The following is a 13,051-nucleotide window of genomic DNA, read 5'->3' as shown; positions in this document are numbered from 1 at the left end:
TTTTTTTTTTTTTAAAGATTTTATTTACTTAGGGGAAGAGAGAGGGAGTGCTAGAGGAGGGGGGAAGGCAGAGGGAGATGGAGAGAGAATCTCAAGCAGCCTCCATGCTGAGGCTTGATCTCACGATCCCGAGATCATGACCTGAGCTGAAATCAGGAGTCAGATGTTTAACCAACTGAGGTAAGTTCTTTTGTCCTGGTGAGCAACAGTGCTTCCTGCAGAAACCAAGTTTCTGATTTTGGATCTTCTAATGCCAGTGCCGATGAGATTCATGTGGGTCTGTTGGATCTTTAGACAGCATTTGAATGGCAGTGTACCCAGTACAAGAACTGCAGCAGAGCTTGGACTTCACAGTTCAGCACTTTCAAATGCTTCAGTTGTTCTTGATGATTGGCTTATGACCCAGTCCGAAGTGAGCTGTGGATTTACCTATAGCTTCTGTCTCCTTGCATGCTGTGTCAATAATCCAGGGTAGAAATAGGCATGGCCAGAGTGAGAGAAGCACCCCAAGTCATAGGAGCTAGAGAAGGTGGATGGTCTGGGACCATTTCTGTGTGTGGACTAGGGAGGGCTGTTCCTGATGCAATAGAATTAGAACTCCAAATCAGCCAGAGGAGCTGCATCTGGGCAGGTCAGCTGTTGGGACTCGGAGTCAGCCCAGAACCAACATATCATTAAGTTGGCTGGCAACAAGCTGTGCAACACTGAGTGAGTCCCCATGGCCTTTTGTAAGAAGGATGACACCCCAGTCATGACCTACAGACTTGCTACCCCGGGAGGCTCATTTCTAGGCACTCCTCCTTGGTAGGGGGTTGAGATGGACCCTTTTGAAATGTTTGTCTTGCGTAGGGTATGTATTTACCTGCTGTGTTGGTATCTTTTAAAATATAAACTGTCAACTCTTGATATTTTAAATTTGTACTCATTGTCATCTAAAACGAGAAGGCATCACGATAATCTGATGGTGAACCTCACGGACTAAGAAAGTAACATTATATGTAACTTAGTGATTAAGGAGTATTCTCTTCATGGTGTTTGTTTTCTTTGTTTTGAATAAGCATTATGATTGGTGAGTCTACCTGAAATATATGTTCGCTCTACAAACCTGCTGGAATTGAGGGGGGTTAGTTTTGGGTTTTCTTTGACTGTTACCCCTGGGAAGGGTCCTACGAGTTTTTCTTTTGAATGTCCACTGACAGCTACTTATGCTAACTCTTGTGGCATTTCTTTTTCTCTTAGAGCAGGAAAGAAACTTCTGTTTCTGGCTTTGCAATGTGTTAAATAGTCCACCTCCTGGGGATCCATGACCCAGGCTGCAGGTCATGCCATCCAGCTCAGGCTTCCCAGATGAGTGCACTGTCTTGATATCCGGTCTTCACTTGGGAATGGTCAGATTGGATAGACTGCCTGGACCTGAGTCTATGGCCTAGTTCTTTTGAAGGTCTCTTATGATGAAACAGAGCAGTGATTAGCTTGACTGGGGGTGATGGTGGCAGAAAGGAAGAGGCCGAAATTTCTGTTCTCAGTGGCTAACAGATTCCTTAAGGGGATGGGGAAAGTGATTCCCCTAAAGGCTGGTAATACAGAGCTACATAGCATGAAATCAATCAGAGCCTTTCTTGAATTGTCACCTGGGCAAGTACTTAGGGCTGATGGAGCAGGAGTATTCATCAGGGAATTTCAGAAGGGTAATGCCAAAGTCCTCTCATGGGGTGGTCAGCATCTGGGTCTTGGTGAAGAGGTGTTGGCTTGTTGATGGATCCTGTTGATAATGGAAGTGATTTTTTGAAAATGAGAAGGAGTAATTATCCACTCCTTCCTGCTGAAATTAGAACCTGTTGGCAGTTGGAATTTATGACACCAAGGCTCACTGACTGCTACCAGCTTTATGGCAGACATGGCCTCAGTTCTCAGTGTTGGCATTCCCTGAGCGTTCTGCACTGACAATGACTTACATTCTCCAGTTCCGTTTCTCTGGAGGCTGCCTCCCAAATCCAGGCCATCAGTCCTGTATTTCTCCGGCCACTCGTTGGCAGGTTTGGCTAGTGTCTGAAATGTCGGGGACTAGTAACTTGCCCCACTTTAAATATGCAAAAGCAATGAACTATCATTAGTGCCTGACATTCCTCCCAACTACCCGGGGAGGTGAGTCAGCATAATCACTATTCATTAGGAATTAATTAGACTGTGCTTGAGGGTGTCAGTTGTAGACGGAGCTGAGCATTCAGCACTGCCTACATTCTCTCCCTTTGAAATCCAGCCTCCAACTCACTGTCTAGTGAGAGTGTACTTGAGTCGGCTAATCCCATGGATGGTGCATTCTAGCTGCCGAAATGACTCCTGGATTCAAATTTTGTTGAGTATATGACTTTTGTCAACTTATTTAGGTCTCTGGACCTCATAAGGTGGAGATAATACCCAGTGGGAGTAGTGCAATGATTAAAAATGCTTTCGGTGAAAGCTTCTGGCATTGTGCTGGAAACATGGTTTATTGGGAGAAGGTTGAATTTGGATTTGATGTACCAGTTCACTTTGGAAGTAAAACGTAATTTTTCCTAGTCTTTTTATTGGAGGTCAGCTTTTTCTTAGAAGAAAAATTTGGCTTTCACTAAAACTAGAGTGACCTTAGAGCCATCAGATGTGTAGTTGAGTTGTCTCCTACAAATATCGTTTCAACCATGTGATTCTTTCTTTAAATGGCTCCCACTGTTGCCTATGTCCACATTCTTCTGAGCTTATAGAAATCTTTCTTAGCTTTCCTTTTAGTGTCACAACCTATGTTGCCTTTTTCATTCACCTACTTACTCAAATTTGCTTTGTTACCATTTTTCACCTCTTCACATTTCTTCCTTGGCCACCTCTTTGGCTTCCGGCCTTCACACCCTCACCACTCTGCCTCCCTTATAGCTTTTCTTATAGCTGTCATCTTCTGATTCTGTTTTCTCTAGGGGCCAAAAGAAAAAAGAAAGAAGGTAAAGTATTGTATCTCAAAAATTACCATTCACTCAAAATAATGTTTGTTTGTTGAAGCAGAAACTTACCTCCTCGAGTACCCAAACCAGATTTGTGTCTTTTTCATTTAAAGATTTATTTGAGAGAGAGAGAGCATGAGCGCATGAAGGCACAGGCTGGGAGGAGCAAAGGGAGAGAGAAAGACGGAATCTCCAGCAGACTCCCTGCTGATCAAGGAGCCTGACACAGGGCTCAATGCCGTGACCCCAAGATCATGACCTGAGCTGAAATCAAGAGTCGGTGCTTAACTGACTGAGCCACCCAGGCGCCCCCATATTTGTGTCTTTACCACAGAAGGACTGTTGGTTGTAATTTTGATTACTAAATAAAAAATTGGATCAGACAGCCAACTCTTGGTTATCCAAACTCTGCATGGCTTAAGTCTGCCCTCTTACATTTTCCTAATTTGGTAATTTTCTTTGGAGCTCTTCTCATTAGAATCTTGACCAGAGTCAGGGTGAGGGATGGGAGGGATGGGAAAGGATGCTGAAACTCTTGCCCTTCTCATGGGAAGCCTGGGTGATAAGTTCACTCACATTGATGTCAAAGAATGTTCACGTCATCTGGTTGTTCGTTTGTTCTTTCTTTCATTGAGTATTATTCCAGGTACTCTGCTAGCACTGGGGAGACTGTGGTCCCTGCCCTCAAGGAGACTGGGGTATGGATGGGGTGCAATAACAAATCAGCTTACTAAGTTTTATTATAGGTAGAGTATATGGGAACACAAGGTGATGAATGACTTAGTTGGCCTCCTTCAGTGTTAATGATGGAAACTGAGGCACGTGGGGGCCAAGTGCTGTGTGGTCCTGGGCTACTCAGTCCTAATGCCTAGTCCAGCCCTTTTCTGATTGCCTCATAGCCTGTTGAGACATTGGCTAAAAGAAGCTGTATGGATTTTTTGTGACCCTCATGTTCAGTGGTGTTTCATTAATCATGAGGGTTAGTTAAAGCTAACCCTTTTATTTAAGAGCTCTTAAATCACCTGTAAGTGGGTGAGATGCTTACATTATGAGAGACCTACAGGAATTAAGATCAAGAAGCAGCAGATTCCTGTGCCCTATGTCACACCCCTTGTGAGTGCGTCCCTTGAATGGAGTTGGTGGCAGAAGCACCTGCATTGGACTGTCTCGCCCCCTTCTTCCCCCAGACTTTTATATTAAAATGTGTATTGGACAAATATACATATGATGTCATCTCACTGTAATCATGTCACCTCTCCTCAAGTGTTAGTGGGTAATTGTGAAAGAATGATCCATTTAGGGAATATAGCTGTTGAGGCAGTTAACAGGAATGTTTGGGTCACTGGTAACATTTCTTTCTGGAATTTATTATAGTGTAGCCAAGGAGGATTTTAGGGAAAAAATGAGCCGTTGGAAAAGTGGTAATGATGGAAACGGAGGCACCCAGGGACATTGAGTGGTACACAGTGTATCTCGATAAATCTCTGTGGTAGTCCTGTGAGGGGAGAGTCCCTCTACCCCTTAATGACTTTCCTGTGTTGGGATTGAATTGAATTTATCTCCCCTTTAAAGTTAAAACCTGAGCTTCTGCGAGATTAACTAATTTAGCCTGGGTGTTGAGGCTAGCTGGTGAGCTGGGTTTGGAAGTCAAGTCAGGTTGAGTCTTAATACCGCATGCTCCGTCCTCCGCCCCCAATACTGTGTTCTTCATTTACTGCATCGAGTGAAAGTTGACTCCCTTGCTCAAAGGATGTATGAGGAGGTGAAGATGTTAGCTCTGCAGGCACAGATATTCTAAGCTCACCTTGTTTGATTAGATTTTATTATTGGTAACAAGCAGATGCTTGTTGCTATACATTCAGAAGCCAGGTAGATTGGGTGGTAGTTTACCCATTAGATGCATTTTTAGGATATTCCTAACGTGTGGCTGATACTCTCAGAGTCATTGGATACATGCTTCCAGGATGAGGTGGATTTTGAGCCGGGCTGGAAGGGACCTGAGGAATAGAATGCCAGAATGGTTATTTTGGTATCCAGTACGGGGAGCTTTCCTCAGCCAGCCCCAGTCTTGTGATCGGAAACTCTCTGCCCATACAGGGCCTCATCTTACAATTGGATTGTAAAACCAAGGGCCTGTATAACTCTGTGGATTATGTATGTGGTAGCTTCTGGGGCTATGTCCTGGCCCTTGTCCAGAGTAGGTAATTCCATCCTGCTGAGCTCCAGTTGACCAAATTGCAAGAGCCTGGACACAGAGTTCTTCCCTTTGCAGTAAATGAATAAAAACATGAGAGCATTTAGAACAGTGCCTGTATTTACTAAAATGGATGGATCAGGGGCGCCTGGGTGGCTCAGTCGGTTAAGCGTCTGCCTTCGGATCAGGTCATGATTCCAGAGTCTTGGGTTCAAGCCCCGCATCGTGCTCCCCTCTCAGCAGAGAGTCTGCTTTTCCCTCTGCCCCTCACCCTGCTCGTGCTCTCTCTCTGTCTCTCTCTCTCACACATACACACTCTCTCTCTCTCTTTCTCAAATAAATAAAAATCTTTAAAAAAAAAAATAAAATGGATGGATCAGTTAATGCTAGCTAATATTGCATTCCCTAACCAAGGACTAGTGATTCTTAGCTTTAGAGGTAACTTGAAGAGGTTGTCGGCAAGACTCTACTACCTGTCTTTAAGGTACTTCACCCCTCATGGAAGTTCAGCTAGCTGGAAATTTTTCCATATGTTGAGTCAGAATCTTCTTTGGAGCTTCTACAGAATGGGTCTACACCCTCCCCATGTGACAACTCTTAGAGGTTGTTCAATGTCTAGGGACACTAAGCTTGGCAATTAATGATTCAGAAAGATCTTACCAGCTTGGAGTCATGGCTTAAGGGTAAAAATAATGGAATTTAATAGGAATAAATATAAACTCATGTTTTTAGCTCCTAAGCCAGTTGCATAAGAGAGGAATTTCAGGAACAACACTTGGGAGCTTGGAGGTTTTATGGATCATAGGTCCACCTCTGAGTGTCATTTATGGAGGGTGTGGACAAACTGGGATGCATTTCTGAGGGCTGGGCAGAGGGAGTATGTGAATTATGTTTAGTTTGGATCACAGTCAGGAGCCTGGGGGCTGTTCCTGTCATGCCTAAATGGTGTTGGGGGCGGGGGAGTGGATTTTCTCCCACAAGGGATGGATAGACCTCCAAGGGATGGATAGATGGAAGTTAACCGGGACATGGGTTTTAGCCTCCTAGATAGAAGGATTTCAGCATGCCAGTACAAAGGAAGTGGTACTGGGGAGGTAGTGGGTTCCTTGCCATTGGTGATGTTCAAGTGCAGACTGTATGACCAGCTGAAGGAAGAGGAAGAAGGCATGTCAAGCATAGGCTCAGGGGGTGCTGGTGTGCTTTGGTCTGGAGACTGAGGCTCTTACTTATACGGTGGTGTTCTTCTTAGGCAAATAGAGATCCCCTCGTCCCTCAGCTGGCCCTCACTGTCCTGGATTCTGTCCCTCTGCTGTCGTGGTTGCATGCTGGGCACATCCACTGCTCATGCTAAAATGTGGCTCCCTGCAGTGAGTTCATACTGCTGTGAGCGGCTCAGAGCTCAGGGACAGGCCTGGGCTTTTGTGTGTGCCATTTGTTTTGTTTTGTTCTGTTTTTGGGTCAGGTAGAGAGGGACAAGGTGGATTAGTCACTACCTCAGAGCGTTTGCTCATCTTCTCATACTTTTGCCAATAAACTGCTTTGGAGGCGGAACAGACTTTAGGGTAGAATGGTACAGTTCAGCTTGAATTTTTGTGAGCCTCCAAAATGCCCACAAAAAAAAGAAATGTAATAATTTGAGAATTCAAAAGACCCACACTGGAGGCATTGTGGAGTTCATCTGCAGGTCAATCACGAAACCTTTTCTTGTGGCATAATTGATACCTCTCAACATTGGGTAGTTTGTAGAGTCCTGTGTTAATGTGCATGTGTTGGTAAGAAGTAGTAAATATTTTGCTGACAAGTTCTTTGAATGATGGATCCATGGCAGCATTTAAAAGCAGACAACCTGAGGGTTTCTTTTATCCAGGTGCTGCTAGATCCCAAAAGCTGCCAGGGTACGAAGCCAAAAGCACCCACTAGTTACACCATTAATTGTGTAACGTTCATGGGCCCCTGAGTTTCTGCACCTGGGATCTGTTGATATACACAGCTGGGGGAGGGCAGGTGGAAGGGCGGCAGCTGGGAGAGAGAAGGAGAGAGAAGACAGGTTGCTTGCTCTCAGGTGACTGCTTCCCCACTCAAGCCCGGGGCCTCCCCTCTTCGATCCATCCCCAGGAGCATTCCTTCTCCCTTTTTGGGGAAGCCTTTGAATTAATGATCTGATGCCTTTTCAACAAAGGAATATTGATATGTTAGTGTGCAGACAGCAGGGGGTACTGGATTAGATCATTTTCACATTGGTGTTTGTGCCAGTTTGACATTTGTTTGGAAAGCTTATCCCATTATGACCATAGGTTACATGCATAATTTAAGGCGAATAAATCTTTGAGAAAAATTTCTTTTGGTTCTGTAATCTTCAGTGCTACAGAAAAATAAATGAAAGACTCCCTATGGTTTTCATGTGATCAGAAATTCCAAGTAGGCTCCCGGATGAAGTGCCCCATGTAGGTGTAAAACATTTCTGCAAATGCGCTGGCCCCTTGTAGTTGGTGCGGGGAAGGCAGGAGTGGGGACAGCTTGGTCCCTGCTTCAAGGTTATAGTCTAGAAGCAGAGAGTGGCAAAGTGACCTGAGTGTGTAGGGCAGAAGTCCTGCTGAAAAATGCTGTCCAGGAGCAGATACAGGGCCCCTGGTATTGCTGTTTTAGTGGAATGAGTATTTGTGATAACAAAATTATCTCCTCCTTCCTCCAGCCTGCCACCGTCTTGCATTTCAGTGATCTCAGTGACAAATACTGGGATGGTTTGACATTTTCAAGTTATCGTGCCAATTGCCACAGCAATTGTTTTACTTTATTTTCTTTGAAACAGCTTGTTTTGCTGTGGACATTTGATTATCCGTGAGCGAAGTGCTCCTGGTAGGTTGTAGGCATCTGGTCAGTGTTTTTGCCGGATTCACGGTGAACTTGCAACTCGAAGGGAGCCCCATTCTCACATCTGTGAAGATTATCCAGTTTCTGCCTACCTGTATGCGTGTTTAACGCGATATGTGAAGAACAAAAGCCACTTGGATCCCCAAATTCTGTATTCTCCACTAGGAGTTCTTCTCCAAGCAAAGCTGGTGCCTGAAGAATAGGTAATAGAGCGAGGAAGAGCAGTATTGTTGGTCATTACCTTGTCCTTATACTATCTTTTCATTTCTCTCTTAGGTTTATTTTCTTGAAAAGGCTCCAGGCTTCGGCTTGGAAAATCCAACCGCCAAAATTGAGCCCAGCAGCTGGAGCGGCAGTGAGAGCCCTGCCGAAAACATGGAAAGAATGAGCGACTCTGCGGATAAGCCAATTGACAATGATGCAGAAGGAGTCTGGAGCCCCGACATTGAGCAGAGCTTTCAGGAAGCCTTGGCTATCTACCCACCATGCGGGAGGAGGAAAATCATCTTATCAGACGAAGGCAAGATGTATGGTAAGTGGTCTGGAATGCTCCTTTGAGATGCTGCGATGTGCTTTTATGATAAGGGGTGATTGCAGTTAGCCCTCTACTGAGATCCATTCATTGTATTGGGTGGAATGATCTTTGTAGAGTTTTAGTTGGCCATCCAAGGGTCTAAATCTCAACCAACCAGAAGAGTCCGTAAAGGACCATTGGGAAATCATTCTCTGGGGTTTTCTTGTTCTTCTACACACTCAACAGCATTAGAGAAAAGCTCTCAGGGTCCAGGTAGGGATTTAGTTGTAGTGGCATATGCGGACCCCCACGGGTGGGGTATGGTTCTTCAGAGCACATGCCCAATCTCATGGAAGCCTGCCGCTCAGTAGCTCCTGGTAATTGACTGGTGCCACATGGAAATGGGGCCTTGTGTTGACAAATCTCTTGATTCTCCCCTCCCCACCCCCCACCCCAGGAAGAGGTAGCAATATAGATGCTTATCACTCATTTTTAAAAGCCAGCACTTTGTTTTTTAAACACAGCCCTGTATCGGCCAGATGAGATGGGTGTGTAGCTTGATCAGACCTTCAAACCACCATTTTACTGCTTTGTTGCACGTTGGCAGTTGAGTGGCCGGCCAAGGGGTTAACCCCCAGGCTCTCACCAGTCTCCCCTTCTACAAGGGGATGCCTAGCAGTGTGTTTCAAAGGAAACTTCAGGAGTGCCCAAGAAGACAAGACTGGTCAACTGAATGGCTTGGGATGCCGAAGGCAGCAGCATGTAGCTGTTGCCAGTCTGGGGCTTGTGTACTAGGTTTGACTATTCCCTGCTCCTTCCGTAAATGCTTCCAGCTGCAGACCTGTACTTTTTTGGCTGCTTACATTTTGGGAAGCAGATGGCAGGTGGTTGCTTGTACATTCTGCTTGTCTAATTGGGCACGTTGAGTTGACAGAGTTTGCACTGTAGCTGAGTCTAAAGAGATGCAAACAAATAACCGAAACTCAAAGAGAACTGGCTCAGCAACCTTCCTGGGGTTGTTAACTTATCATGGAAGTGATTTATTTCCAAATAATTTGAAAGCTTTTCCATAATAGGGTGTTGTACCTTTAATACCGCGCCTCCTCTATCAGGGGCCGTAGGAGACTGCCGCTCAAACTGGCGCACGCAGCTAAGGAGAAAGCAGATGGTGGTGCAGCTGCTACCAGCTGTGGTCCCCGCCCTCCCCTTCCCCAGCCTGGATGATGTAATGGAAACAAGGGAAATGTTGCTTTCTGCAGCATCAGAGTCTCTAGCCTGTCAGTGCCACACACACGGGGGAGAGAGAGCCCAAGCCTTCATTTGTTTTACGCTCCCATGTGATCCTTTGTAGCCAGAGAAGCTTCTTCGTGTCCATTCGTGAAATGGACTCAGGGTGAACCATGTCAGCTGCTGTGGGCAGAAAGTTTCAGGGCCTCTGAGTGTGTGTGTGTGTGTGTGTCTGTCTGTCTTTGCTGGGCTACCCTTCCCCAGCCTGGTTATTGACCTGCAAGGTCTTACCTTTGTATCTAAAGATGCAACCCCCCCCCCCCAGTCCCCCATTTTAAATGCAGAGCAAAGTACTTTAATCTTTGAGCCTTCTTCGAAGCTGATTTCATTTCTACCTGTGAAGGTGGCTTTAGGCTGCTCTATCTTGTTCAACTCCCATTTGTTTGCCCAGAAATTGTAATCTAAAATATCGGCCTGGTGTTGGACATCCTGGTTGGGGATGACTCCCGCCCTTCATTTCTCATCCTGGCACTTCCACTTTAGGAGTGAGGTTTCACGCTGAGAGCGATTCAAAGCAAAAGTTAATTTTGTCAACTCCAGTTTGGTTGTCTTCTCTGTTGATTTTACTTTTTATGTAGCAGCCGTGGTAGGCTTAGCCCGTCTGCCTGTAACACCGTCATAGAAATAATTTTTTGTGGAAATAAGTGTGTAAGAGCTCTTGTTGGTCACTGGGTGTCAGAGGCACTGGGCTAAATATGGAAAAATCACTGAGAAGCTCGGGATTTGAGTCCTTTACCCCCAGTGGACAGTCTTACCCCTTGGCCTGTGTCTCTGTTTTCTCCCCTGAAGAAAAAGAGTCAAGTAGTTGATGTCTTTGGGTCCTCGGGACCTGTGCGTTTTGTGATGCTGTGATTCTGTGCCTTGTACCTCAGCAAGAGTGAGGAGTATGTTGACGGACACAGTGCTGGTTGTGGGAGCATGTCTTTAATACCCGTGACAGTCAGATTCCCAGTGCTTCCTGAGAGCTCTTGTTCTTAATATACAAATTCTTTTTTCCCTTAAATCAGCATTCCATTGACTTACTGTGTTAATGACCAACCTGATTGAAGATGGGGTGGTCTTTTGAGCAAGCAGCATTAGGAATTACAGCTGCATGGTCGTGTGTCCAGATTGGGGGAGGGGGGTGTGCAGGAAATGCATTTGCTGCAGGGCCCTTGAAACTGTGCCATCTCCAAGCAGCTGCCTTGGGGAGAGAACACTGCCCGCAACCCTATCTCATTAACCCCATCTCTTTGGCCACCATGGAGGAGTTGTGCTGCTTCTGCTAATTTGAAAGGGAAACATGGTGGTTAGCAGGGATTTGGGAGCTGAAGACTAGGCCCTTAGGAGAACTGCCCCAGATGCCTGGGAGCTGCCGATGACCTGCCTGTGACTTTGGGGGGGCGGGAATTTGCCTTGGGAGCCTCCATGGGGAAGCCCCCACCACCTGGGAGCTGAGTCAGTGAGCAGTGTGGGGTGAGAGCCTACTGTTCCCTGGCTTCTGGCCTGCTCCCCATCTTACCACCCACGAACCAGCACCCAGACCAGACCAGGAGTTGAAGTTTCCTAAGGTCCTATGAGCGTACTTTTTCTTTTCAGCATTTTGAAAGTGAAAACCTGGAAAGCATTTTAGATTCCATAGAGTAAAATCAAAATAATTTAATGCCTTTTAGTGAAATACCAAGTGTTTTTGATGTGAGGGGGCGGTTTTCCGATATTTCTGAGCATTTGTAGAGTGTATTGTGATGTCACGAATCCTGAGCCAGTTGAGAAGCAAGGTCAAGTGCAGCACTGATTTATTTTGGTAATGACATTTCCTCTGTGGTTGGCAGTAGGGCAAATGCAGTCTTATAGAGGGGGAAAATGGAAAGCTCTCTTTATGAAGAGGTTTGGGCCATTAGAAGAGATGGCTTAATTCTCTCTCTGCTGCTCGGGTGCATGGGGTCACCGAGACTTGATGTGGTTGGCCTCCATGTGGACAGACTACTTCGGCCCCGGGACCTTCTGTGTGGGCAGCTGTCCTTAGGGATAGTTAGGAGAGTGAGACCTCTCTGTTCCTGAGAGCGCGCACACTCACGCTCACGCTCTTTCTTTCACTCTCTGCTTTCCTTTCCTTTTTCCTACTTTTACATAGCTGTGTGTCTCTTTTTCTGGTAGATAGTTGGAGAGGAGATAGCAAGAGGACAGGAGAGGAGAGAGGTTTTTGATCAGCAAACTTGCCTGAGATTGAATTTCATAGGAACAGGCCATTAGTTTAAAACAAAGCCGTGAACCACGGGGATGCCTGGATGCCTTTTCGTTTTGCCGCTGAAAACTCCGGTCTAGCAGTGTGGTCCAGTATCTCCCATAATCATATAGGGGTAGGGGTAGGTGCAAACATGCCTTGACTAATGGCTTTAAAGACAGAAATGTAGCCCCTAAAATTTTGGACTTCGGAATCGCAAGGAGGCTTGGCCCTGCCACTTCTAGATACCAGACTTTGGGCAAGTTGCTTTTCCTCCTTGTGCCTCTATTTTCCACAAACGCAAAAGGGATTTAAGTAGATCCTACTTCATGGGATGGTTGTAAGAGTTAAACAAATGAATTGTGCTCTGGGATTCCCCCTACCACGCTGGCACAGTGTCGGGCTTCGGGTGAGAGCTGAACTGAAAACGGAGAGTGCTCTTGCCCTGACCTGGGTTCCAGGCTTCATGTATGATCGCCATCTACTGCTCACAACAACATTGTGAGATGGGTATTCTAATCCCCGCCGTGTAGATGAGGATGCACATGAGGAGCAGAGCCGGAAGGGTTCAAATCTGGGTCGGTCTGACCCCCAAAGCTGGGCTCTTTCCACATGTCTTCCTTCCTTCCTTGGTGGAGGTCATTGTATGTTAATGACGAATCAATATTGAGCACCGCCTGTATCCCAGCCCGGGGCTCGGGGCTGTTGGGGATACGCCAGTGAACCAGACAGACGTGGTCCCTGCCCTCATGGAGCCGTCACAAGTTCCTTTGCAGGAAACTCTGACCTCGGGTCAGGGCCATGTGCCAGAGCTTTCTGGGAAGTCGGAGGGCCCTTTGAAGATGGTCACCTTCCACTTAGCCTTTTGAAGCCTGTTCTTGGCCACCAGCGTCCAGGGCACCTGGCCCAATGCTGGCAGGAAGAAAGCTTCTCAAATAACGCAGCAGGGAGGATCCTAGATCACAAGGCTGGCCCTGCTGGTGGCCAGGAAGCTGTCTGGAAGATTCTGG

The 13,051-nt window shown here is 46.3% G+C and overlaps 1 protein-coding gene across 14 annotated transcripts in view; it reads left to right on the top strand.

Moving 5' to 3' along the window:
* The window catches only part of TEAD1 (TEA domain transcription factor 1), a 260,920-nt gene that overhangs the window by 75,045 nt on the left and 172,824 nt on the right, over nucleotides 1-13,051 (top strand). For all 14 annotated transcript variants that reach the window (XR_013442421.1, XM_078058394.1, XM_078058393.1 and 11 more), the window contains one exon: nucleotides 8,314-8,569. Coding sequence is in view for 13 of the 14 variants with exons in the window: in XM_078058394.1 (XP_077914520.1) it covers nucleotides 8,413-8,569 (157 nt within the window). In the remaining variant the exon portion in view is untranslated. The remainder of the gene's footprint in view (nucleotides 1-8,313; nucleotides 8,570-13,051) is intronic.

This window comes from Halichoerus grypus, chromosome 11 (assembly GCF_964656455.1).
Source record: "Halichoerus grypus chromosome 11, mHalGry1.hap1.1, whole genome shotgun sequence".
Lineage (NCBI taxonomy): Eukaryota > Metazoa > Chordata > Mammalia > Carnivora > Phocidae > Halichoerus > Halichoerus grypus.
This window is presented reverse-complemented; position numbering and strand designations above follow the sequence as displayed.